This window comes from Musa acuminata, chromosome BXJ2-7 (assembly GCF_036884655.1).
Source record: "Musa acuminata AAA Group cultivar baxijiao chromosome BXJ2-7, Cavendish_Baxijiao_AAA, whole genome shotgun sequence".
Taxonomy (NCBI): Eukaryota; Viridiplantae; Streptophyta; class Magnoliopsida; order Zingiberales; family Musaceae; genus Musa; species Musa acuminata.
In genome coordinates, this window is record NC_088344.1 from 8,415,938 (window position 1) to 8,436,735 (window position 20,798).

Below are 20,798 nucleotides of genomic sequence, written 5' to 3' on the forward strand. Positions count from 1 at the left end.
AAGGCAAAATGGCTGCGACGCTTTCCATCCACTAAACCAAATAGAGATCAATTTTGTGAGAAATTAATATTTTTTTGAAGCGCTTTGTGATAGATCATGGGACGCGGTAAGTCGATCGGACGGTCGTCAGACATCGCACAGCTGAGTGGGTTCTGAACACTGCGAGTGTTAATAAGAAGCTGGGATTCTGACCAACATGTGCCCAAATATATTTTTTGAGGCCATTTTGACGTCCTACTGATGGGAGATAAGCACACCTTCGGCTCATTGGATTCTAGTGGTCCGGTGCATTCCGAGCACTGCGGTGAGAATACCGATTTGGAAGTCGGACCTTTTTTGCTCCAAAAAATTTTTTTTTGGGACCTTATCGGGATCAGATTGAAGGGAGATAATCACACCTCACGTCTTTGGATTCTAGTGCTGCGGTGCATTCCGAGAACTGCGGTGAGAATACCGATTTGGAAGTCGGACCTTTTTTGCTCCAAAAAATTTTTTTTGGTACCTTCTCGAGATCAGATTGAAGGGAGGTAAGCACACCTTAACGTCTTTGGATTCTAGTGCTGCGGTGCATTCCGAGCACTGCGGTGAGAATACCGATTTGGAAGTCGGACCTTTTTTGCTCCAAAAAATTTATTTTCGGGACCTTCTCGAGATCAGATTGAAGGGAGTTAAGCACGTGTGTCGTGTTTGGATCTCACTGCTGTGGAAGTGGGTTCCGATCACCGCGAGCGAGCATAAAGAAGTGGAAGTTGAACCATTTTGGCTCGGAAATTTTTTTTTGGCGGCCATTTCGAAGTTAGACTGGTGGGAGGTAAGCACACGTCGGTCTTTGGATCTCCCTGCTCCGACCACCGCAGGTACGAACAACGATATGGAATTCGAACCATTTAGCACCCAAAAGATTTTTCTTAGGCGATTTTGAGGTCCAACCGACGGAGGGTAAGCACACCTTTTCCTCTTTGGATCCATATCTGAATATTTCATGAATAAGAAAAATAAAAATAAAACCATTTAGGCAAAAATGCAGAAACCTTCTTTGATCGATCAGCACCCAATACACTCTACATTTTCTTGGTCGCGTTGACCGATATCTTCGAGTTTTGTCATTGATCCATCATCACCCAATGCTCAGAGAAGCAACAAGTATTCCATTTTGTAGGTAACTCTGAGATTTCATCTGCTCTGACATTCTTGCAAGAAGACCAGTTTGAAGATGAGATCACTCGGGAGACTTTGGAAATCAAAATTGCTTAGGTGAGGTAGCACAAAGAAAGTCTGTCATTTTGGCAACCTGAGATTGACATCAGCTGAATCAGTATAAATACATCAGTTATTTATACGCTGTATAGTTTATGTACAGCAGATTTAGATGTAGCTGAAGGTGGGGATGATACAAGACGATGAAGAGCAAGATTCCCACAGAAGCAAACAAGGAAAATTGAGGCAAATACTGAAACATATGGTAACTGAGAAGGAACTCTTTCACTCCAATGAACATCTAAAACATAATGATCGAGATCATGGATCTCCTTCGGGTCTGCTAGCCAAGCATAGCTCATGCAGCTCATTCAGAATCCACTCTTCACCGGTGTGACCACCGAGCACAAGAACTCGTGTCCCTCCAACGACACAAGTGCTATGTCCCCATGCAAACTTTGGGGGCTGACCAGGGACATTGAGGATCCTCCATGTTGGTTCATCTTCTAATGGGTCCAAGAGGAAGAGCTGCGACGGCGAGTGAAGGCCTGCGATCGATCCACCGAAGATGATAATCCTTCCACAAGGCAAACTGACAGCCACATGATCCAATCTTGGTGGCGGACCTGTACCAGGAAAGCCGGTGGTCGCTAGCTGCCTCCACTGAGGCTCATCATCTTCCAAGTCGATACTGAATGTATCGCATGACCGCAGCCTTAGTGAGCCACTCTTAGCCAGTCCTCCAAACATCAGAATCTTAGTCTTGTCATACGCTGAAAGTGTGTGACCAAGCCTAGGAGGCACCCATGGGGAGGGTATCTCCCTCCATGTTGGCTTCTCCCTAGTCAAATCCAGTAGAAAAGTGTCACTTAGAAGGACACCGGCACTGGTGCACCCACCTGATACAACAAGTTTGGATCCACCAACAGTGCAAGAGCTGTGCCAGGATCTTGGAAGAGGAGGGGCTTCACCGAAGACTTCTTTCCAACCTGGCTGCTGGGCATCCAAGTCCAACACAAACACATCGTTCAGCAATCCTTGACTGCCGTATCCACCAAAGACAACCAGCCATGAACCACTTAGGCATGAAAGCGTGTGCCCCCAGCGTCCTGGAGGCGATGAGGTGACCTTCACACGGTGCCATTCTGGATTTGCTGACTCGAGATTGAGAACAAAAGTATCATCCATTGGTTGCATATTGATGCCTTCTCCTCCGAAGAGAACCAACCGATTGCCAACAGCACAGGCGCTAAAATTACAACGGGAAGGCTCTACTCTGCCACCAACTGTGAACTTCTTCCACGAGGCAGCCTCCAGTGTGGTTAGCTCCCTTGCTAGCCTGCCCCATCCTAATCTTTTGGTGCTCAGCTCCAATCTTATGGTCACCTCTCTTCCCCATGCATTTTGGCAAACCATCTTCCTCAAATGCTCATTTTTAGTTAGTTGACGCATTCTAATGCATGCTGATCCAATAGAAGCTACATCTCGAGGTGTCAAGCGTGACAAGATGTTATGTGCCAGGACTTCATCTGAGAGCTGAAGGATCCCACAGTAGTCCCGGTTTTGGTTATTAGAATTGGTTTCAGGTATGGAGAATTTTGGATCCTCATGGTAGGACTTGATGTAGGAGGTCTGTTTGAAAACTGGGTACGACAAACGGTTGAGATCAATGTTTGCTTCAGAAAACAGCTGGATGCCTATGATGTGGGTAACGAAGCCGTCATCGCCGTATATCGGCGTAAGCCTTAATCTGTTCACCAGCGGAGTGCCATCCTTCCTAAAATTGAGAAGCTCGCCTTGAAACTCTATCCCTTCCTCCAGACATCTATGAATTTCAGCGACAACCATTGGGTCCACCAAGGGATGCCGTCTTTGTGCTCGTGGATCACGAAACTGCAAGAATCGGCTGAAACAGGGTTCTGAAATGAATCAATCAAGTTTGCAGATCTTCTTACTCAAAAAGAAATGACAGGCATAAAGGGCAAAAGAATTTTGGGGGCAAAGCACAACCAATGATTATAATGCTTACACTTACGGTAACAAAACAAAGCAGATGAAAGAAAATAAAAAGATGGACCATGTATATGCTGATGACAGAGCAGGACCACAAGGTAGGTGACCTAAATGCTTCTGCTATTTGTGCAGTGTGGCTAATGATGGCAACGGCTTAAAGGGAGACAACTGCCGTAAGAGAACATGAATGAAGCTTCAAAGCAACTATCAGAATAACTATACCAAGATTGCAATCCAACTAACACGTTCCCTATATTGCTGGAGTTGGAAGTATCGAATAGCTACGTCCAATCAACAGATTCAACACATTCCCTATATTGCTAAGTTGTATGAATTATTTCAAGGAAAAGAAAAGAACTTGGAAAGAAAGTTGGAGCACCAGAACAAGAGAAGATAAACCTCTTTGATAGTTGCATTTGGTTCTGAGAAAAAATACTTTGGCCAACATGTAGCCTGCAGATCTTGCAATTACTTTGCTGTTAAGATAATTCTACTCATGTAAAAAGGAATATAAATCCAGTCAAATCAAGCAATAGGTGAAGAACCTAATCATATTAGCCATACAACTATAATTAATTGTAATCTTTTATGATGAACAATATCATCACTAGCTGTAAATTACTTGATTGACATAGATAAATGTTGTCCATGGAATACATACAAATCCAGCATTTCATATTGCAGAAACCCCTAAATCCCAAACCAGAGAGTCTCCATCATTTTACTTACTGTGATTGCTTTTACGGCAACAATATCTCAATTTACTACGACTCAAAGGGAATATATCATCTTAAAGTGTTCCTTCTTCACAAGTCCCATGGTAATTGCACAAAAAAGGCACTCGACCCAAATTATCCATCCATTGGTTTGGTAAATTTGTGCATTTACCAAATCTCATGGAGATTCCTTCAACTACCTAACAATTAATTCGGAACAAAAGCGAGTTAAGCTCTGAAATAGGAGAGAGAACCACGAGACACATACGAAGCAAGAAAAAAGGGAGAATGAAGTAGGATAACTAGCTCGACCATATACACATTATTATTCCAAGATATCAGGCATAGAGGCAAAACAAAGGAGAAAGGGAAAGATCGATTGATCAGAAGAATAAGGAATTGATTTCGATTCGGATGGCAAGAAAACTTCTTTTTATTGTGATGTCGATCGTTTCATTCAATCCTGGAGCGTAAATCATGGTTTTTCTGCAGACAAGGGCGACAAGATTAGCTCCCTTCAATCGAGGATGTGGCTGTAGTAGAACGTCCACTGGACTTGCAGAATCCTTCTTCCCGGAATGAAACAAGATGATGGGGCTACCAACACACACACGGTACCAATCAGAAACTTTCGAAATTAACCAATCAAATAAATACCCGGAAAAGATGAAATTTTGACGTCAAATCTTTGACCCATCGCAAGGGTTAACTCGATCGGAATCATCCAAAGGTTAGGGGGGGGAGAGAATCACCAGTTCCGTCCGAGGACCTCGTCGGCGCGGTATCCGGTGGCGTTCTCGAAGACGGTGTTAACGTAGATGAGCGGGAAGTCGGGCTCGACGGCGTCGGAGACGACGAAAGCCGAAGGGCAGTCCGGGTAGTAGAACCGGCCAAGGCCCGCCATCTCTTCCTCCTCTTCCTCGAGCTCCATTTCGTCCTCCTGCGACCACTTGAGTCGCTTCAGCGGGTTCCCTCCCCCGCCGGCTCCTCCTCTCCCTCGCTCTACTCCTGCTGCCATCCTCCTCTATGCTCGTCTCTTATATGCTCTTCTCTTCTCTTCTCTTCTCTTCTCTTCCTTCGCTGCTGCTGCAAATGAATCTGCCCACCGTCCTCCTATTACCACTACGACTACCGCTGCTTCCGTATGAGATGGGAGGGTTGAACAGAGGTGATAAAGGAGATCGGAGAGGAAGTGGCTGTGAGGTGGTGACGGAACTACAAATATCTGCTTCGGAGAGAGAGAGAGAGAGAGAAAATGGGCTGCCAACAAATCTACTTTGGATCGTAATTGATGCTTCGCTTTGACAAGCCATAAAAATCGTACAAAGGACCGCGTGGGCCCACCATGGCTACAATATATTTATTTTTCCATTTTTATTTTTTCTTTTTTCTTTTTTCTTTCAAAAATAGCTCATATATAATTATAATTATAATTATAATTATTATTTACTAAATCACTTATACAGTCATCACATCATTTATTTGTCGTAAGAAAAGCTGCGATGTGATTTGAAGCGGTGGATTCCACGGCTGCCTAAAAATATCTATGGGTGGGCTGTCTTTTCTTGGGTCGGTGAGTGCGCCGGCAAACTTCTCCATCCCCTCCACGGCAGCTCTCTCTCTCTCTCTCTCTCTCTCTCTCTCTCTCTCTCTCAAACCCACACATATCATCACCCAACTGTTGTCAACTCTCCATCAAATATCATCGCCCAACTTCTGTCATCTCCTGCTCGTCTCAGATATTTATTCGACCTTCTCTCTCTCTCTCTCTCTCTCTCTCTCTCTCCAATTTTCATCTCCATCTCTTCGAACAAATATCACTTACTATGAACCTTTGGACTTTTGTTTCTGTACAAATTATTTGACTTTGACTTGAGGTCGTAATCTACAAATACTAAAGAAATACAATTGTTGCGATCTATTTCTTTTATTTCCTTTTGAAGATAATAATAAAACATCGGCCGACAAGTCGGTCAAGTTGTACGTGCAACCCACCGCCCATGTCGTCATCACCAGCGTTCGGTTTCTTCTCACCAAACTCACCTCAAAGCTGATGCTTCTTCCGAGTTCGGCACGCATCGTTTCCGCCTTCGAAACCGACGATTTCGATCGAAATCTTTATAGTTCGGGATCGTCATATTGGATCCGTCCCATCGATGTCGGAACCATCGATAAATCTATTTATATATATCATCTTAATGTTGAATAAATATAATTATCATAATTTGGCATGTAATATCCTCAGATAGATCGGTTAATTTTGATTATTAACTATTTTATTTAATCATTTTGAATTGAAACTATCGGTTTTAGGAACCGAACAGTCTATGCCTCGTCTGATGATGGCTTGGGTGCAGCAGCAGAGGTAGAAAAGGCTGTTCTTCCTGATGATGATGGAACACATGAGTGGATGTATGTATGTCCAACTCGACGAAAGCGATCTGTGCCGAGAGTGCATCACAGTTGCATGTGTAAGGAAATATCTTCGTGTGGCACACCAACACCGAGCACAAAAGATGCCAAATGGCAGCAACTGTAGCTGAGATGTTTCGGGCTGTGATGCCCTCTTCCACGGCAGCGCACTGTCGGATACCTACGCTGCTTCTTTTTGTTCTCCTCCGTTGCTTCCGCTTCTTTTTTATTGGACTTAATGAAAGATCAGAGGCATCTTTGATGGCATATCTGCACGATGACTCTGTGAACGAGAACAAGAGCTCGGAATGCAGCCTTCGGCCCGGTTGTGTTCGGAGATATTTTGCCCTGTGATCTCCAGCATCTGTGGCTTCTGCACAATGCCATGGCCACAAGTTTTGCCAACGGGAGAATGTTCATAGTTTATTCCTTTCGTAAGAACAGAGAGAAAAAGACAGACAGACAGACATATGAAAATTTTGTTGTATTTCATTGAGCTTCGCGCACAACTAAGCATTGGAGGAAAGAGAATTATGCAAAACAGTGAGAAAATAATATTACTATTGTCATGGAAATAAAATTATATCAAGTATAAGCTCATAACTTTCCAAAAATTTCATTGTCTGAAAGCAGTCCACTAGAAGAAAACAGATGTTTACGATCACTCAATTGTCTGCTGGCGTGGTGTCAACTTCAGCTTCAGTTGATGGGTTCCAAACCCTTTTCTTGTCCAAGGGAAAGTTACAGTAGATTTTTAAGATGTTTATGATAACTATGCTTTGTGTTTGGATTAGTTATGCTTAATCATGAATTGCATGCAGTTTGAGAGTCATTTTTTTCTCAGTATGGAGAAAAGGTTTGTGTGCTTACAGTTTTAGTGCCTCTATCGAGCTATTTTTTGCATTTGGAATGTCTACAGCAATCGGGATTAATATTTCATATGTTGTCGATGTCCATTCAACGGAGTTGCAATCTTGGCATTCGATACATACGGTTGTGTTGCATCCCACAGCCACAGCATTGTAAGGAGGACAAGAAGAAGAAGAAGAAGAAGAAGAAGAAGAAGTAATGGTTGATGAACCATTTCATCGGTTGTTGGTTTGCAGACGAGTCTTGAAGGCCTCCCATGTCAAGTCCTTCTCCAAGTACTCCACGTTGGAGGGATCGAATGGCCCTCTCACCACATCTATGCATTCGATGACTGCTCTCGCTGGAAGAACACTCTTGGATGGATCATATGAGGTCCTGGAGCTCAAACAAGAAGAGAAACCCTGCAGTCACCGAACTCCTTAATATAGAGTGCTGATAGGAGGAAGCAAGATGGTGTCTTCGATGATTACCTTAAAGACGAGCACAGTCTCTTCTTCGCCATCCACTGTTGCCCGGACAACGAGAGCCACATCTCTGACTGCTTCGCTGTAAGCTTCCATCAACGAGATCTCCGAGTTCTGCGCATGCTCCTCGGTGTCCTCATCATCATCATCTTCTTCTTCTTCGTACCTCACCCTTCGCCTCGCTTTACAGAGGCCGTGGCTTGTCTTGAGGCTGCGCAACTGCGGCGTGCCGAGGCGGCAGGAGATGGCCGCAGGTGGCACCTTCTGAACGACGGCAAGGGCGGGGGCAATGGGCGGAGGCAGCCATGGGTGGTGGACTTGTGGGACTGCGGCACGGATCAACATCGAGGAAGCCGAGAATGGCTATGAAAGGTGGAGGATGGGATAAGATGGCGTGTGGTGTTGGCTTCTCGGAGATGCCATTAGGAAGTATGACTGCATATTTCCGGATTCATCCAAAAACAAATTTTACCACTCGAAGAGGTCGTGACGGCCAACGACGAAAGTTACGATAAATTAAGAGAATGAAGAATAAAATTATAAAGATAAAAGAAAAGTACACTACAATTAATAAAATTATAAAGGTAAAAGAAAATCACACTACAATTAATCTCGTATGAAGTCTATTTATACATGGTGAAAGAGAATATTTTCTCATGCAGTTGAGGAAATCTCATCTGCTATCCAGTTGAGGAAATCTCTCTGTTATCAAAGGAAATCTGACGGCTTCGTGAGTGAGTCTAGTTGATTAGGAACATTAGAGACACGTGGATTGACACATAAGTAGGTAGCTTTAACATTGTCACAATATATTGTAGGAGTATAAGTAAATTGAGTTTAGCAGCAACAATAGTAATAGCATGATATTCAGCTTCAGTTGTAGACCGAGCCATTGTCTTTTGCTTCTTAGAACTCCAACTGATTAGATTATACCCAAGAAAGATGACATACTCTAACGTGGAGGTTCTATCATCAAAGTTTCTCGTCCAATCAGTATCAGCAAAAGCATTGAGATGAGGTCTTCGTTGAAGAAGAGGACCTGTGAATTGTGTAAAGTTGCAAATCTCTATGCAACAGTTCTACAGTTGGGAATTTGGGCGGTAGAGAGCGACCTACGACCAGAGAATCGCAACCACCAGAGGAAAAGAAGCAGCAATAGATCTCAATTGAGATATGTTGACAGAGTTCTACACTGGTGAGGAGGGGAGGTGCTGATAAACAGTGAGGAAGAAAGGTGGAGCAGTACTGGTGAGCTCAGCACTAGAGACGCCGCAACGGAAAGGAACGGACGTTGGCACAAAGTGGCAGTGGAGAAGACAGTTGCCGTCGTCGAGGAGGAAAGATTTGTCACACCGACGACCTGACGATGGAAAAACAGTGGTAGATAACCTTTTCTTTTGCCGTGGAGATGGAGACTCTGATACCATGATAAAATGAGAGAACGAAGAATAAAATTATAAAGGTAAAAAAAACACACTATAATTAGTATCACATTAAGTCTATTTATACATGGTAAAAGAGAATTCATCAGTTGAATACTTGCCATGCCACGCCAAGGTAGACTCTCAAAAGCCTTTCTATGGGTTTGGGATCCCTCGATTGCCCATTTTCTTGTAATTTAGAGAGATGTTGGAGTTAGCAATGCCATGAATAGACCTCCAGAGAAAGAAATCCTGCCATTACTAGTACTCACACAGCAGGACATGGAGGAAGTGAGAAGTCTCGTGTGGGGGAAGACTATCACAAGTGGATGTCGCAGTTGGTAAGGAAAAGATGCTTGATCCACACCCAGCACATCTTAAAGTAAGGTAAACTTGCAGATCATTGTGCTGGATGATGAAGTTGGCAGCATAGTCTCCTGTCTCACCTCTGTCGATATGAAATAAATCCTGAAGCATCTCAGAATTTGGAGGGAAGTCACACAGAAGCACATCTCTCTATAGTTTTCAGAAGACAGCACATCTAACTTAGAACAAGAGAAACCAAGGTAGAGAGAACAAATCACACTTCAACCGTGATCCGATTGCGTCTAATGAGAGCAAGCGTAGTTTCGAAAGAGAAACCGAAACTTGGTTCAGATCTCAGAGGTTGCATAAGTAAATTGAGGCATCATCAAAAGAGAAACCGAATCTGTAATCCCAGCAAGAACATGGAGTGGGGAAGCAAGAGCATGGGCATGCATACCAACCGTACAAGTCTCTTGGTCTCTAAAATGGAGATCAAACAGCAATCTGCGTTGTCACTCGAGAAAATTGTTCAAAGATCTTATGTACACTGCAGTGAGGAAAAAGCAGGAGAAAAGAGAATGTTGAGCTACCTAGAAGAGAGTCAGATCATGCAGAAGAAAAAATGAACCTTCGACTTCCTTTTTATAGCTCAAAGGCCATTCTGCAGAGATTGCTGGGTCCTGAGTGCTTGTTCTGAGACAGTTGCTAGTCCTTGCATTAGCCTCACAATCTCAGCTGTATCGTCCAGATAGTATTTAGCCTTGCTGGGTTTCTGACCAACTGTGCATGCAAATACTTCGGCTGTCGGGGTAAGAGAAGTGCTTGCTATAGAAGTACTGATAACCTCAAACATGTCTTCATCTGATCTGTCATCTCCGATACATAGTACAAAGTCTGACGATAAGCCCCTCTCCTGCATAATGGAAAGAAGGCGCCGGGCTACCAGGCCCTTGCTCACTCCCTGCAAGCATAACATCACTATCAGTAGCCTCATCCATGACCCGTGAGGAAGCATAGCATAAAAGCAGTGACACCTTACCTGCGGTTTAACCTCCACAATGTGCTGACCACTCTTCACTGAAACTGGTTCGTTCGTGAGGACACTCTCCAAATGATCAAGAAGCTCCTTGGCTTGGCAAGATCCAAAATCAGGATCAGCGTCTTCATATGACCACACAAGCGTGGTCTCCTTGTCTTCGATCGTCGAACCATCAGTTGTTTCAGTGTACAAGTTCATTACAGGCTCTGCAATCTGCTTCCAGCTGCAATCTGCAACAGGGACACATGTTTCCCACTCTGCATCCCTCTTTAACCTGAAACCAAATGAATATAAATGCTCATCACATATCGACTCGAAGGACCAGAAATAGCATCAAACATGAAGCATTTACGATTTTTTTGTCATCGCAAAGAAGCTGAGGACGGCTAACCTCAGAAAGTAACCATGTTCTGCAGCTACCCCCAGGTTCTCACAAGCAGAAAACCAGTCACTGAGAGTGGCTCGGGTTCTGGCACTAACAAGGAACACTAGGTTGTTCTTATCACGACACAAGCTGTTCATGATCTCGATCGATTTAGCGTTAGGGCTCTTATCGATCGATGCTTGTGGCATCAACGTGCCGTCGTAATCCAAAAGGATGGCACGAGTTCTCGTTCTCTTGTATGCTGAAACAATGTGCTCCATTGCAAGCTTCCTAAAGTTTGTATCAAGAGAAACCACCCTAAATCCCAATCCGAAGCCGATTCCCCAGCACCTCCTCCTCGAGTGATCCCTGCATGTCCTTTCCAGGTCTTGCACGAAACTGTTTGCCCAGTACCCTACATCGTGTGTGCTAACATACTTGTAGTGCTTCTCGTGCCGGAATTGCTTCTCCTGCTCTGACATCTCCAGAGCATTGACCATGGCGTCAGCGACGGCTTCTATGTTCCATGGATTCACCCTGATGGCTCCGCTCAGGGACGGAGAGCATCCGATGAACTCGGAGAGCACCAACATGCTCTTCTTCTGAGCCGATGTGCCTAAGCCCAAGACACGATCCAATTTATCGTTCCCTTGTCTGGAAATGATGTACTCGTAGGGGATGAGGTTCATGCCATCCCTGACTGCTGTGACCAAGCAACACTCCGCCACTACGTAGTAAGCGATTCGGTGAAAGAAGGGGAGAGGGTCGTCGATCAGAACGATGGGCTCATACCCGGGGTTGCCGTAGGCCTCGTTGATCCTCTTCATCGTCGCAAAGCTCTCGGCCTGGACCTCCTTCACGCCCTTCCCCCGCCCTCTCGCCGGATTCGCGATCTGGACCAGGACCACCTTCCCCCGCCACTCCGGGTGCTGCTTGAGCAGCTCCTCCATGGCCAGCAGCTTCAAGCTGATCCCCTTGAAGATGTCCATGTCGTCTACCCCGAGCATCATCACCCTCCCCTTCTCCAAGAACTGCTCCCTGAGCTCCTGGACCTTCGTCTCGGTCTCCGGAAGGCCGAGCACAGACTTGAGCTGGCCCAAGTGGATGCCCACCGGCAGAATCTTGATGCTGACCGTGCGGCCGTAGTACTCCAACCCGATGTAGCCCCGCTTCGACTCGTACGATAGCCCGAGCATCCGGCCGCAGCAGGAGAGGAAATGGCGGGCGTAGTCGAAGGTGTGGAACCCGATTAAGTCGGAATTGAGCAGCGCACGGAGGAGCTCCTCGCGGACCGGCAGCGTCTTGTAGATTTCCGAGGAGGGGAAGGGGCTGTGGAGGAAGAACCCGAGCTTGATGCGGTTGAACCGCTTCCGGAGGAAGGTGGGGAGGACCATGAGATGGTAGTCGTGGACCCAGACGAAGTCGTCGTCGGGGTTGATCACCTCCAGGATCTTGTCGGCGAAGATCTTGTTCACGGAGACGTAGGCCTGCCACAGGGAGCGGTCGAAGCGTCCGCCGAGGTCGGGGGACATGGGAAGCATGTAGTGGAACAGGGGCCAGAGCTGCTGCTTGCAGAAGCCGTGGTAGTAGCGGGCGAGGAGGTCGGGCGGCAGGAAGGCCGGCACGCACTTGAAGGACTCGAGCAGGACCTGGCCGACGTCGTCCTGGTCGGCCGGCGGGATCTCGTCGCGAAGGCAGCCCACGTAGAAGAACTCCATGTCGGCGCCGCGGTCGCCGATGGCGTCCTTGAGCTGGAGGAGGAGGGAGTCCTCGTCCCAGGAGAAGTCCCAGCCGCGGCCGTCCGGGCGGCGGCGGGCGCGGATGGGGAGTTGGTTGGCGACGACGATGGTGCGGTCGCGGGTGGTGGAAGAGGGGCCGGTGGCGGAGCCGTCGGAGTCGGAGTCGGAGTCGAGGTCGGAGATGATGCCGGCGACGGTCATCACGCGGGGGATCCGCCGGCGGATCTGGCTGATAGAGGGAGGCTCGCCGGAGGCTAGCTCGAGGAGGTTTGAGTAAGACCGCGACACCATTTTTTCCGGCGATTAGAGATCAAAGAAAGGATCTTTCCGGCTCAGCAAAGCCTCGACCGAATCAAATAGCCAGTACTCATCGAAATCCCAGCTCAGAACATATCAAAGCGAGAGAAAAAGGATTTCTAGACATCCACAAGAGGCAGCAGAGGGAGCTCGACATGGTAAAAAAGTAAAAAATTTCCGAGCAAAGTCTCTCTTTTCAAGGAAAAAGAGCAAAAAAGGTGACAAATCTAAGCCGGTATTCTCACAATGTATGAGAAAATCAACGGAATCAAAAGGAGCAGAAGAGCATAAAGCAACAAAGAAGCGATTTTTCCAAAGAAGAAAAATGGAGGATTACCAAAACCCCAACATGATCGAGAGATTTCCTTGTCGGCGTTGAATCTTGAGAGGTCCAGAAACAAGCAAAAGGGAGAAAAAAGGGGGGATAATCTGGAGGAAAAGAGAAAAAAAATCTACGGTGTTTCGGCTGCTGCTCGGAGCAGCTTTCGCGTTTTATACTGACTCAAGAGAGCAGGAAAGTGAGAGAGGAGGAAGAAAACCACTGACGGACAAAAGAGACGTCGTTTCCGTTCCTACGCCCGCTACAAGTGGCTGCGGATAACGCGTCTGTCCAATATCAACGCGGGTGCACAGCGGGTGGGGGAATCCAGGTGTGAAGACAAGCGGAAGAGGATTTGAGCTATCGATAAGGACACCCCCATTTTGTTCCTCCGTGTACGCGCTCGCTCGTCCCTATTGAGTATCAATTCGACAAGCCAATTGTTAAACGGAAGCAAATAATTGAAGAGGATCAAATGACATGCATACCCCTCAGCAGCCACGGAATGCCGGCGACAGCCCGGACGAGGGCGGCCCCGACGGACACGCCCGACGAAACGTGGCGAAAGCGGAGCCGTCGTGCCGGGCGGGGCGACCGCAGCTGTTTCCCTCGCACGTGCCGGCCTGCTTCCCGGGCCCACGCCGGTGAGGCCTCCCGATTGGAGGACCTTCGAATGTGGCCACGACAACAGTCGGGGACCACGAGGGCCGCCGTGAAAGAAGGAAAGCGATGGCTGCTGCCTTGCTGCTCCCAGGTTGAGGTGGAGGTGGAGGAGTTTGGTCAACATGGGGAGTGATGAGATGAGGTCTAACCCCTTCCTTTTTGTCTTGGATGCAGTGAGAGTGGAGCAGAGAACATGGTGTCTGAGCTGGAACTTTTGCCTCCCCTCGATGGAAGATGCCAATTAGCCTGCATCAAAACATGAACATGCACATTTATGAGAATGAGAGAGAAGGTTTACCCTTTTCCTTCCGTTGGTTCTTCTTATCATCTTGGATGCAGTGAAGAAGAAGATCAGGAAGAACTCAACTCCTTCAGACCGCATGATCACACAAAGTAATCTATTCACAAAAAGATTGGATGCACTGTGGAACTGTTGATCCTTCAAATCATGTCATTACTCTTCTATTTCATCATGATGGATGCTTTAATCATGGGAAAATTTGTTGGAAATGATAATCTAAGAAAGATATACTAAACTGGTTCATCAGATATGACAGAAAAAAGACCTGTTTGATTTCTTGCGGTTGATCATGATGCAGCTCCTAACACTTGCTGAATCTTCCAATCTCTAATTGCCAGTAAACAATCTTGTGCTGCGGCCAGATAGGTACACAGATGAGCAGTAAGAGTCTTGAGATACACAAAATGTGTGTATGTAAAAGCATCAGCCAGAATTACTACCATTCTGAACACACTTTGTAAGATCAATCATCAACTATATTGACTATTTGGAGCAAGATAATTCAATCATCGCCAGAGATAATGTTGAATTCATTGGATTGAAACAACCTGTGACCAAAGAGGAGCTACATTGACACCCAAGGAATATGCTTTCTTCTCATGGTAGGTGCCACTTGACAAATTGGTTGTCCATCTCGGATCAGGAAAGCCAAGTCATATGCTTTCTTCCCCATCCAAGACAAGATTGCTTAGGCAATGCTGACAAAGTGGTGATCCATCGTGCAAGTCTGCATGATTTTATTTCTGATAAATGTTTGGATCAGATCACACTTCACAAGCTCAAGCAATTTTGTACCTTCAGTTTTGCAGCAACCACAAAGGAGCTTTGAGAGGGAACAAGGTACAAAGGAGCTATTTCTCTAAATGGTTTTCCATTCAGAAACAAGTTTGGATTGGAACCTGAGGAATCAACTGAATGAAAAGTTCTCAACTTAGATATTGCATAATGAGTTGAATGGTTTACAATATATGGACTTCATAACTATTGCACATAAGGTAGGTATTCCATTAAATTTATTTATTGCAGGGCAGAACTTCAACAGATATGAGGTGTTTTCCTACTTTTTGTCTTTAACTAATTAATGGTCTGTTTATAAATCACAAGATCAGAAATAATCAGTTGTCACCAGTTATTATTATTTTAATCCAACTTTGCTCCTTGTGGATAAGATTCTTTTAGTAGTGAGCTGATTCTTTGTTGTATTTAATTGATAGCTTAAAAACCAAGCAGCTTCTTAGAAAGCCCACCAGAAGGTGCCTTTACACTTTATCTATACTAAAAAGCACTGAGTTACAAGTGTTCACCACTTCAGTTTATGTGTATGTAAAATAAGCACCTGATATGCAACCCTCATTTGTCAGATCTCCACCTGTGTTTGCTGAAGACTATTTTCACAAACAAACAATTTTGGTTCCCATTTGTTACAGTTGATTCTTCAGGGGGTTGAAGTGAATTTGGTTTAGGTATCTCAACAGCCACTAATAACTCTTTTTATTAAAAAGCTTTAATTCCACTTCTTGTAGGTATGTATATTTGCAGATCCTAAGATGAATCTGTTTTAAATACATCAAAATGATTCCCTTTTTTTCTCCATAAAAAACTACAATTACTTGTTTTTTCCTTTCCTGCAAAAAGATAAGTCATTTTGGCATGCTCTTGTTGATTTCTGTAGTTTGAGCCAGACCTACTAAGCCAACTTGTGCCCAGTACACTGCAGTGCTTTGCAGCACCCAGCTGCTTCAACAGGGACCATCATCACATGCACATAGATATGGTACAAAGGAGTTGGCAGACAATGACCCAAATGGAAACAGAGCTCCCACCACTTGCCTAGAGCATCCTTTGGGCAATGGTTTTGCAGAACTTTTGACACTAATAACTCCTACATTGCAGAGGTGAAAAAAGTAGTTCAATTACTTGGATTCTGGCACTCTACCTACCCATCACACTTGGGCTGCTACAGTGACTCTTTCAGCACCCAGAACTTGAATCAGAGTAGAATTATAATTACTTGCATTCCAATAGATTTGATGAATTGCTTTGTTCTTTAACAATCTAAATTAGAGGCAGTGAACAGAAAGCTGTGTGTGTTAATCAAAAGCCAACCACAGTTAAAAGGAAGGTTAGAAAGCATACAAGTTCTAAGCTATGCACACCCCACAGCATGTGCAAGGAGTATTTTTATTTCTCCAATACGAAATGATCATTTATGGTTCAAAGGAAGACAAAAACAGCATCAGTTATAGCATTTTGACCTGTTACTTGGGAGTCTTCAAAAGGAAGATGAGAAGAGATATTGATGGCTGGCACATGCATACAGCATAAAAAAAATACTAAGACAGTTAGGTTGGGTTTCAGATAAAGATAAGATTAGCAAGGATTCAAGGATGAAAGAATGCCTAACCATTATAGTGGTGCCACCATCTGATGATCTCATAAAAAAGTTACCCACATCCACAGGAATATGCTGACTCCAGTGGCAAGCTGGAAAGCAACAAACACCAAGACCAAGTAAGGTTAAACTAGAGAGCAGCTGCATGAGAAATTAACTGTGTTATGTCTACATTGTATCTAAGATCAACAAAGTAATACTGCATATTGAATTGTCGATACAGCTGGATTTTGTCTTCCTTTATCAAGTTGTCCAGTCCTCTGTTTTATTTAGCATGATCATAGGGCCCATAATCGATAACTATAATTCTGGCACACATTTATGTCAGGTGTAGGATGAGGACAAAAATGAATCAGACAAGAAGAAACAGGAATCCCAGATATTGAGACATGTACAAGTACAGGAGGGAGACAATCTGTGGATAAGAGAAATCTCTCTACAGTCCTTGTGGACTAGAAATGTTGTGTATATAATTTTTTTGTATATACACAAAAAACAAAAAATGCTGTATATATAATAACTATGATCAGTTGACAACAAAGTCACAAAATATGCCCATGTACAAGATAAGTTTTGTAATATTACCATGACCTACTCAGCCTAAATCCAACATGTCAAGATGATTTATGACTAGGTATATTTACATGGAGTTCCAAATTCATACATCAAGCAAGATATGAGTGAATTGGTGTTCCATCATGCCAAGCCACTGTTTTTTCCAAATGTGAAATCAGACTCTGCTCAAATGCCAAAAGATGTTGTGTGCCCATGTTCAAGAAGTTGATCACTGCATGTTTTCTGGGGTACACTTAGCTACAACTTCTGTAAACATTAAGAGTACCCAGAGATTGAAGGTTCTTATTCTTAAATGCAACTTCTCCAACAGATTTGTCAAAAAGAATAAAAGAAGAACATAGTCATTTGCTAAACGATGATCATGTGCACCTCAGTACTGTTCACAGTTCAGATATCATTTTCATGCATTCAACTATGATCCCCCACTTGGCAGCTTTAGGGATATTGGCATGTTTGAGGAGAAGATATGCATTTTAGGCTTCCTGCTCCTGCAGATAAACTTCTTGCCATTTATCAGTAACTGGTGGAATCACTTGACATTGGTTGATTCAACCAAAAGCCATCCAATTTTACATAGCTATCACATCAGGCTGCCTCAAAACATTGTTTGAATAGCATTTTGCACTAACCATCCTTTCTTTAATCATACAGTCACTATCCAACAATCCCTCTCTGTTTGAAAGCTTCAACCCTTTTGCATCACTTATTCAGGGTCTGTGACACTGAAATAGAAAGGGACTCTAAACCATACTTACAAAAAGAATTCTTTTATTTGTATTGTTTACCACAGATCGCAATTGCCGGCAATGAGTGTCCAAAGGTAAACAAAACTAAAGCATGAAGAACTGTTGGCTTAAGTATGCGACTTCTTGTCTCACATTTAAATCCTTGTCCTCAGGTTCCACTTGCACTTGTAAAACTATGGATGTAATCAAGCATAAATCTAACCAAAAGACATCTACTTCCTTTTGGTAACTCAGTGACAAGGAGGAAAGGTTGAACAAGGACAGCTGCAACCTAATGCATTCAAGAAAATTAGGTGTTTCACCAATGACACAATTCCAAACAGTATGAGAACAATGAATGTAGTCATGCCCGGTTGTGGTCCGTTCCTTTCATCAGCCTATCGATATGTCAGTGGCTGAACCATACGAATCACCTTCGAGACTGCCCATCACATTCATTGTTCATCCTCACAATTCAGAAGTTTGTGATCTGCTTTCGAGAGAGACCTGACCAGGAGAGGAAGAGGGCAGCCATTCACATTCTTCAAGTACTATACCTACTCATAAATGGAACTCACAGCAAGCATTTGTAGTTTTCCAGATGCCAAATGCAAGAAACATTAAATTGTTAGTCCTAAAGACCAATGAGGCAATGATCATAGTCCTAAAGACCAAGTAGAGAAAAAGTGTTGCTCCAATTTGAACACCCTCTCCAACAGCAGCTGGGGTCAAGATTGCCCATGAGCCAATGAACTGACACCATGAATCATAATTGGGCCTTGTGAGATCAGGTCCAAGCATCAATTTCTCTGGGTTACAACACCCAATGCCCACTGTTTTCCTCTTCTTTTTCTTTCTTGTAAGAACTTAACTGAATGTATTTCTTTGGTTTGGATAATCACTAATTTGATCCATGTTTTCCTAATCTAAGTCTCCAATGATGATATATTGTATCACATGTAATGAAAAAATACCGAGCAAGAAGGATTTTGCAACGTTGAAGAGATGAGAAGACATGAAGAATACGACTCATTCACATTTGACACAGAGTAAATGAACGAAGGAGGATAGACAAATAGATCATAACATAAAGATGATGACGAATGCGGAACATGCGAATAATTTAGAGGCATAAATATGGGTTAATTTCTTTGGAGCTATTTATGATTAGAAAGTTAACTCTCAAACTCACACCTTCTTAAAAAAAAAAAAGAAAAAAAATCGATTCTTAACCGAAAAATAGGATGATAGAAAAAATAATAATAGAAGAAGGAAGACCGGAGAAGTCCGTACACCGCCGAGCCGCCAAAGTTTCGACCTTTAGTCCATCGTTGCGAAATAAATGAGCAAAGAAACGCGCTCGACGACGCGCGATTTCCGCCCGGCGAAGCGGCGCCGGCCAAATCAGAGAGGGATGCGCGTGGGCCCGGGTGGCGAGCCGCACGGCGCACATCGCACGGCTCCCGCGGCCCCGACTGCCCTATCGAACGGTCGTCGTCGTCCCCACGACCGGGCCGAGATCTCGCCTCCGCTCCCTATCCCGTCTGACGACCTGGGCCCCTCTGTTCCTCCAATTGGAATGTAGGTGGTGCAAAGGGGCCCGAATCTTTATTTGTTCGGGGAAGGTGAAAAAGATTACCTGCCTAATAAAATCCACCCAGCTGTTGGTATAAAAGATTCGGTAATGTTCCCCAAATTTTCCTAATATATTCAGTATTATTTGCTCACAATTCACGGATTCTTGAGTCGCTCCTGTCAACATGGTAAGAGAATTATTCGATCTCATCTGTTCTTGTTGATTTCAAGACTTGCAGCAGGAATCGTTCTTCGAAATTATCTTCAATGGTTTGGTTTCTTCCTTGATGAACGTCTCGATGTAATCTTGTTAACGAAATCTTGGGTTTTTGGCAAGGTGGGGTATGCGTTCCATTACAAGAAGAAGAGTGTCATCAAGACAGAGGAGGAGGAGGAAAGCTTACTTGGTAAGATAAGGGGGAGGGGAAGGCGGAGGAGCGTGGCGAAGGCGGGGGGATCGGGATGGGTGGAGTTACTGCTGCGGAGCAAGTTCTTCGGGGTGTGCGAGGAGCACAAGGAGACGCGGAAGAGCGAGGAGAACATCTACTGCGTCGACTGCGGGCGCCGCATGTGCCCCCACTGTGTCGCTGGGCCTGCTTGCCCCCACCGCGCCCACCGCCTCCTCCAGATCCGCCGCTACGTCTACCAGGACGTCGTCCGCGTCCACGACATGCAGAAGCTCCTCGACTGCTCCCGAGTCCAGGTAGACTCGTACCTTCGTCCTCTTCTTCTTCTTCTTCTTCCCTATCGTTGTACAGCGCATAAATTTGAAAGCATTTACCGGCACTCAATTTATCTCTTTTTGTTGAATTGTATTCGTAATTTAAATTTTTTTAGGGGTTTGGATTAAGAAGAAAAAGGTAATTCTTTGCTTCGATTGGGCTTTGATTACTACTATTCTCTTAATTCTCTTGTTAATATAAGGAACTTTCTGTATTTATTTTGGTGACCAGCCTTACACCGTGAACGGCGCCAAAGTGGTGCTGCTGAATCCCAGGACGCAATCAAAGCCGTCCAAGTCGAACGCGGGCGGGTCCGCTTGCCAGCTCTGCCGTCGATCCATCTCGGAGCCCAATCGATACTGCTCCATCGCTTGCATGGCCGACGTGGAAGGAGCCGCGGCGCCCGGGCCCATCGGATGCAACCCATCGGAGCCGTTCCTTCCGACTCTGACGGCAGGGCTCGAGGGGTCGCAGTCCCCGTCGTGCTCGTTCTCGCCTCAGCCGTCCGATGCGTGCCGAGACGATTTCCACCCTCGGATCACCGAGCCCCCCTGTCCAAAGGTCCATAGAAGGAAAGGACGCCCTCGCCGGGCCCCACTTTTGTGAGCTTCTACTTTAATCTTTTTGAGTTCGATTAAAACGTTGAATTATTTGATATGCTTAAAAGAAATAGCACAAGTGACGGCA

General features: G+C 44.9%; 4 protein-coding genes across 8 annotated transcripts; 1 reads left to right on the top strand and 3 right to left on the bottom strand.

Moving 5' to 3' along the window:
* Positions 1–1,308: 1,308 nt before the first annotated feature.
* Positions 1,309–5,198, bottom strand: LOC135617029 (adagio-like protein 3). Of its 3 annotated transcripts, none has more exons than XM_065116892.1 (2): positions 4,679–5,198; positions 1,309–3,103 (listed from the first exon to the last, which is right to left on the bottom strand). In XM_065116892.1, exons 1-2 carry the CDS (start codon positions 4,942–4,944, stop codon positions 1,519–1,521), a joined length of 1,851 nt encoding a protein of 616 aa, XP_064972964.1. In that variant the 5' UTR covers positions 4,945–5,198; the 3' UTR covers positions 1,309–1,518. The 3 variants fall into 3 exon arrangements, with proteins under 3 accessions (XP_064972964.1, XP_064972966.1, XP_064972965.1); XM_065116894.1 differs by having other exon boundaries at positions 1,309–3,116; positions 4,679–4,880; XM_065116893.1 differs by having other exon boundaries at positions 1,309–3,090; positions 4,679–4,818.
* Positions 5,199–7,250: 2,052 nt separating this feature from the next.
* LOC103991383 (uncharacterized) lies at positions 7,251–8,111 on the bottom strand. Of its 2 annotated transcripts, none has more exons than XM_009410823.3 (2): positions 7,679–8,102; positions 7,251–7,609 (listed from the first exon to the last, which is right to left on the bottom strand). In XM_009410823.3, exons 1-2 carry the CDS (start codon positions 8,015–8,017, stop codon positions 7,424–7,426), a joined length of 525 nt encoding a protein of 174 aa, XP_009409098.2. In that variant the 5' UTR covers positions 8,018–8,102; the 3' UTR covers positions 7,251–7,423. The 2 variants fall into 2 exon arrangements, with proteins under 2 accessions (XP_009409098.2, XP_009409099.2); XM_009410824.3 differs by having other exon boundaries at positions 7,384–7,583; positions 7,679–8,111.
* A 1,716-nt stretch (positions 8,112–9,827) lies between these two features.
* LOC103991384 (alpha,alpha-trehalose-phosphate synthase [UDP-forming] 6) lies at positions 9,828–13,313 on the bottom strand. Of its 2 annotated transcripts, none has more exons than XM_009410825.3 (3): positions 10,830–13,313; positions 10,439–10,712; positions 9,828–10,360 (listed from the first exon to the last, which is right to left on the bottom strand). In XM_009410825.3, exons 1-3 carry the CDS (start codon positions 12,830–12,832, stop codon positions 10,049–10,051), a joined length of 2,589 nt encoding a protein of 862 aa, XP_009409100.2. In that variant the 5' UTR covers positions 12,833–13,313; the 3' UTR covers positions 9,828–10,048. The 2 variants fall into 2 exon arrangements, with proteins under 2 accessions (XP_009409100.2, XP_064972963.1); XM_065116891.1 differs by having other exon boundaries at positions 11,595–13,311.
* A 349-nt stretch (positions 13,314–13,662) lies between these two features.
* Positions 13,663–20,794, top strand: LOC135618058 (uncharacterized). The gene is made up of 4 exons (XM_065118959.1): positions 13,663–13,936; positions 14,885–14,961; positions 19,727–20,092; positions 20,343–20,794. Exons 1-4 carry the CDS (start codon positions 13,663–13,665, stop codon positions 20,715–20,717), a joined length of 1,092 nt encoding a protein of 363 aa, XP_064975031.1. The 3' UTR covers positions 20,718–20,794.
* The last annotated feature ends 4 nt before the right edge of the window (positions 20,795–20,798 follow it).

Coding starts and splice junctions, on each gene's coding strand:
- LOC135617029 (XM_065116892.1), bottom strand. CDS start 4,944: ATGGCAGCAGGAGTAGAGCGAGGGAGAGGAGGAGCCGGCGGGGGAGGG. Junction 3,104..4,678: donor GAGGTCCTCGGACGGAACTG/GTGATTCTCTCC, acceptor ACCCTGTTTCAG/CCGATTCTTGCAGTTTCGTG.
- LOC103991383 (XM_009410823.3), bottom strand. CDS start 8,017: ATGTTGATCCGTGCCGCAGTCCCACAAGTCCACCACCCATGGCTGCCT. Junction 7,610..7,678: donor AGACTGTGCTCGTCTTTAAG/GTAATCATCGAA, acceptor CGGTGACTGCAG/GGTTTCTCTTCTTGTTTGAG.
- LOC103991384 (XM_009410825.3), bottom strand. CDS start 12,832: ATGGTGTCGCGGTCTTACTCAAACCTCCTCGAGCTAGCCTCCGGCGAG. Junction 10,713..10,829: donor GAACATGGTTACTTTCTGAG/GTTAGCCGTCCT, acceptor ATTTGGTTTCAG/GTTAAAGAGGGATGCAGAGT. Junction 10,361..10,438: donor TTGTGGAGGTTAAACCGCAG/GTAAGGTGTCAC, acceptor TTATGCTTGCAG/GGAGTGAGCAAGGGCCTGGT.
- LOC135618058 (XM_065118959.1), top strand. CDS start 13,663: ATGCCGGCGACAGCCCGGACGAGGGCGGCCCCGACGGACACGCCCGAC. Junction 13,937..14,884: donor GGTGGAGGTGGAGGAGTTTG/GTCAACATGGGG, acceptor TGTTTGGATCAG/ATCACACTTCACAAGCTCAA. Junction 20,093..20,342: donor TCGACTGCTCCCGAGTCCAG/GTAGACTCGTAC, acceptor TTTGGTGACCAG/CCTTACACCGTGAACGGCGC.